This window comes from Myotis lucifugus, unplaced genomic scaffold (genome assembly GCF_000147115.1).
Source record: "Myotis lucifugus unplaced genomic scaffold, Myoluc2.0 scaffold_614, whole genome shotgun sequence".
NCBI classification, from domain to species: Eukaryota; Metazoa; Chordata; class Mammalia; order Chiroptera; family Vespertilionidae; genus Myotis; species Myotis lucifugus.
Window position 1 is genome coordinate 199,189 of NW_005871662.1, and position 4,589 is coordinate 203,777.

The 4,589-nt window shown below is 59.9% G+C and overlaps 2 protein-coding genes across 2 annotated transcripts in view; both read left to right on the forward strand.

Annotated features, from left to right (window-relative positions):
- The first annotated feature begins 197 nt into the window (after positions 1–197).
- On the forward strand, positions 198–3,424 carry MANF (mesencephalic astrocyte derived neurotrophic factor). Its single transcript, XM_006104846.3, has 4 exons — positions 198–405; positions 979–1,106; positions 1,749–1,890; positions 2,990–3,424. The coding sequence occupies exons 1-4, from the start codon at positions 198–200 to the stop codon at positions 3,172–3,174; spliced, it is 663 nt and encodes a 220-aa protein (XP_006104908.2). The 3' UTR covers positions 3,175–3,424.
- A 1,077-nt stretch (positions 3,425–4,501) lies between these two features.
- The window catches only part of RBM15B (RNA binding motif protein 15B), a 4,003-nt gene continuing 3,915 nt past the window's right edge, over positions 4,502–4,589 (forward strand). Inside the window, 1 exon segment of the mRNA XM_014447112.2 lies at positions 4,502–4,520. Within this exon segment, the coding sequence (XP_014302598.2) occupies positions 4,502–4,520 (19 nt within the window).

The window sequence follows — 4,589 nt, forward strand, 5'->3', positions numbered from 1 at the left end:
TTCCGCCACAAAAAGAGCCCCCTCCAAAATTGCGTTCTTACGCTTATAATTTTCGCCAAAATACATGCCCCCGCTACCGCAGTCCCCCTGCTTCAATCAGCGGCCGACAACTATCTAGGACCAAGGGGTTACGCCTCCAACCCAATTGAGAAAGGCCAGCGTGGAACCGCCCGTCTGGGCTCTTGGCAGCGTGTCCAATGGAGGCGCGGCGTGTGGGAGGGCGCGGGCTGACCACCAATGGGGAGCTGCGCGTGCGGCCGGACCTGGAGGCGCGGCGGGCGCGGTTCAGTCGGGCGGCGGCGGCGGCGGCGGCGGTGGAGGATGTGGGCACGCACGGACTGGCGGTGGCGCTGGCTCTGAGCGTGCTGCCGGGCGGCCGGGCGCTGCGACCGGGCGACTGCGAAGGTACGGTGGGGCGGGGCGGGCCTGACTAGACGCTGAGGGGCCGGGGCCGGGGCCGGGGCGGGCGGCGGCGGCCTGTCCCAGCGGGATCTGCCCGAAGAGGGGCCGGGCCGGGCATAGAAAACATCACGTGGGGCGAGAAAAAGTTAGGACCCGGTGGTACTGAGAACGGCCTGACATGGGCACATCGCGGAGCTTTCATCCGTCCCCGCCCCTGGGCAGAGGCTCTCGGAGGGCGGCCGGCACCGCGGGGCCGGTGTGTGTGGAAATCGGCAGCAGCTGGCTCGTCTGCCCTCCGGCCGCCGGTTTGCCCGTTTGTGAGGTCACAGTGAGGCCATCTCCAGGCCGCGTTCAGTCTGGGCTCAGACTTCATGGAAGGAAGAGGGAGGAGCTGTTTGTGGGCATTGGGTGTCCCGGGGACCGGCCCGCGTTCTGCCGACTGTGAGCCCCGGAGAAAAACGGGCGCCGTGAATTCGCCTCCCGCTGCCTCCTGCGGAAACGGCTGCCGCGTTACCTCCCGCGGGTCGGGTGCAGCTGGGCGGTGGCTGAGCATCCTCTCCTTTCTCTCTTTTCCAGTTTGTGTTTCTTATCTGGGAAGATTTTACCAGGACCTCAAAGACAGAGATGTCACCTTCTCACCGGCCTCTATCGAAAAAGAACTTGTAAACTTCTGCCGCGAAGCGAGAGGCAAAGAGAATCGGTTGGTGAGTAGCTGGTGACCCCTCCTCGCAGGCCCGGGCGGAGGCCCGAGTGAGTTCGGGGTGAACTCATGCCCGACTGACGTGCTTTCTCTGCGGTTGTCACATGTTTGTCCGGTTACTGTTGACTACGCACCTGCTCGGTGCCGGCACTGGGACTCCCCGGGGAGGAGAGTGACAGGCAAAGGACGGACGCAGGGTGGGTGTCAGGAGGAAAAGGGATGGTGGGGTGGAGAGGGAAGGGTCATGGGTGGGCGAAGAGCAGCCCAGGCCGAGGGAACTGCAGTGGGAGTGCCCAGAGGCCAGAACGAGCTCGGCATGAGCGAGGACAGAGGTACCGTGTGCACCTGGTGGGCCGGGGCCCCATGGAGGCCAGGAGCCCCAGTGAGGCGTGTCTTTTGTAGCTTTCATGTCCTTGGCAGTCTGGTTCTGTCTGTCTGTCTGTCTGTTTAAAGGATTGAACCCTGGTGGCTCTTAGCCTCATGTGGTGGCTGCCAGCTCTGGGACAGCGTGTCACGACTCGGGGCTCCCGCGGACTGCGTCTGACCGCCAGGACGGGCGCAGCCTGGGGAAAGGAGGCCCCTGCAGAGAGAGGAAGTGCTCAGACGGCAGGGCATTCTCCTGAGGCCGTGTCCTTTCTTGCTGCAGTGCTACTACATTGGGGCCACGGATGACGCGGCCACCAAGATCATCAACGAGGTGTCCAAGCCGCTGGCCCACCACATCCCCGTGGAGAAAATCTGCGAGAAACTCAAGAAGAAAGACAGCCAGATCTGCGAGCTGAAGTACGGTGAGTGGTCGGGCCTACGCCACAGGCCTTCTGCGACTCGGTGCCAGCGTCGTGGGGTGATACCCAAGAGCCCTCGTGCGTATGTGGCTGAACGTGGCAGACGGTGCTAAGTGCGGGGTGCAGATCTGGCATCCTGATGGGTGGAGGTCAGAATAGGTATCATTGGGGTGACCTTTCAGCAAACTTTGTAGGAGGTGGGACATTAGCCAAGGGAATGGAAGAACATTCCAGACAGAGGAAGTAGGCAGGGCACAGACAGCCAGTGTGGCATGACAGGTGGTGAGCTGGGCACAGGGCGCCTTGCAGGTTGGTGAAGAAAGATCTGGCTGTTAATCTGGGCAAAGTTGGGGACATGGGTTTGAGGGCTGAAGAGAGGTGTGGTGTGGCCTTCCTTGGTTTAACGGGCTTTCCTGGCTGCAAGCGCTTTATAATTTTGAAAGGAAGTGCGTGTCCAGGCAGGCCAGGAGCTGCGGCTGCCGCGGCGTCTCCTGTACGTAGGTCTCTGCTGGGAAAGAAGGGGCAGGACCAGGAAGAGTTGTTTTCTTCTATGACGTTTCACTGTCACCAACACATTTCATTGTGGTTTGCGTGTCCAAAGTCCTGTATTCACCCACGTGTGTCAAGGCCTGGACTTGCGAGAGAGCCCCTGGGAGGTGCGGTTGGCGCAGGCCTCTCTCGGTCACAAGGAGTGGAGCGTGAGCTCCTGACTCGGGGCCTGACCAGGGCCTGTGCTGGGAAATGGGCGGGGGGATCTACCCGCTCTGTCGCCCTGAAACGGTCATTTTACGTAACTTGACCTCTACCATGACTGTTCAAGAGGCGCTTGGGCGAGGGGGAGCCACATTCCTCCATCCCTGTCCCTGGTGACACTGCGTGTCTGGTGGACACTGCCAGCATGAGACCAGCCTTCCTGGTGAAGAGGCCAACCTCCCCCTCGGGGGCGTGGGACCGCACACCTGTGTGTGTCTGGAACTGTCTCCCCATGACCAGTAGGGCCACTTGTTTAAGGGGTGGTTTGGCTGTGCAGGGGATCCAGCCTGGGCCTGCTGGGGGTCTGTGGCCGCCCCGCCCAGCTGGTAACTCTCCTGCTCTCCTCCAGACAAGCAGATCGACCTGAGCACGGTGGACCTGAAAAAGCTGCGAGTTAAAGAGCTAAAGAAGATCTTGGACGACTGGGGGGAGACATGCAAAGGCTGTGCAGAAAAGTCCGACTACATCCGGAAGATCCATGAACTGATGCCCAAGTACGCCCCCAAGGCGGCCAGCTCACGGACTGATTTGTAGTCGGCCCATCCCTGCGGCCCTTGAGGGAAAGAAACAGTTCAGCTGTGTCTTCCCCAAACAGCGTTTTGTAATTTATTTGTAGACCAGCTCCTGACAAGGCAGATGTGGCGCCTGAGCCTGGAGCTTTCCTGATGGTGCTGGCTCTCCAGCACCCCTGTCGGGGGGTCACTTCCTTCTGTTGCTGGTTTTCTCTGGGACTTCAAAGTGTGTCTGGGATTTTTTTATTAAAGGAAGAAAACTTCTAGCTGTCCTTGGAGAATTGAACACTGAAATAGTGTCTCACCCCCATGAAGATCCCACCGACTTAGGCTTTCTGGTTTACAGTTTCCAGGTCCATTCACGTTGGTGCCCCGACGGGCATCAGTGCTGGAGATGCCAGAGTGGGATGCAGGCTGGGATGCAGGCTGGGCTGGCGGGTTGTGTGTGTGGGGGGGGCAGGAGGAAGCTGGGCTTAATTCCCACAGTGACTATCTTACTCTCGTGACGGGCTGGAGGCTGCCCAGCTTGTTGGGAGGCACAGGGGGTGGAGTCTGAAATACAAGGTAAGGGCTTACGTCCAGGCAGAGTGGTTTTCTGCGACGACGTCAGTAGCTGTTCAGCATGGTCACGTTTCTAAGATGCTCTTGGCCTGGCTGCTCCTCTGCAGATCTGGCCATATGCGTACTTGCTCATCGGAGTTGTGGTCGAGTGTCAGTACCAGCCTCGGGCCTCAGGGGGCTTTTGCAAGACCAGGAGGGGGCGGTTTGTCAGAAGAGCCCGTGAGGCTGCCCTTCGTCTTTCCCCGAGAGAAGTCGCAGTTGAGGTCCTCGGGGCTTGTCCCCACATCCGGTTTTTTAGTTGCTTTCTGTGGGGTTGGTGCTCAGAAACCCAGTTGTCGGCAGGAGCTGTGACTCAATGGAAACATCTGTTCTCGGACCCGCAGAGACCACCTGATGGGAAGGACAAGCAGTTCTTGCCAAGGACTTGCTCAGCCCTCAGACCTGTGTGCAATTCCTGAGTTCGGTTTGCCTACATAAGGGCCTCGGTACCGCCCACGAGGGCTTGGCAGCGCCATGTCTGAGGACCACCAGAGGTTGAGCCACTTCTCAGGCCAAGACTTCCCTGATTGGGGGAGCTAGGGGGCTCTTAAGATCTGACAAGCAGTGTCCTGAGCCCATAAAAAAGTTTCTGGGAAAAATCCCACGGTTGGACCCAGAAGTCTTGGGAAGATCTGTCTCAGCCCCTAGGTCTGTAAGGTCTGGTGTTCCCCAGGGCTTCCGGGTTCCCCCAGGCCACCGGAAACAGGAAGACTGCCCGCCAGCCTGCCCCGCTCTGAGGCTGGACCCCCATGGTTTGTGAGGAGCCAGGTTTCCACCAGGGCGTGGCAGGGCTCGAGGTGGAGCCTCCTAAGCATTCCCCGGGGCACCTGTTCTGGG

Coding starts and splice junctions, on each gene's coding strand:
- MANF (XM_006104846.3), top strand. CDS start 198: ATGGAGGCGCGGCGTGTGGGAGGGCGCGGGCTGACCACCAATGGGGAG. Junction 1,107..1,748: donor GAGGCAAAGAGAATCGGTTG/GTGAGTAGCTGG, acceptor TTCTTGCTGCAG/TGCTACTACATTGGGGCCAC. Junction 1,891..2,989: donor GATCTGCGAGCTGAAGTACG/GTGAGTGGTCGG, acceptor GCTCTCCTCCAG/ACAAGCAGATCGACCTGAGC.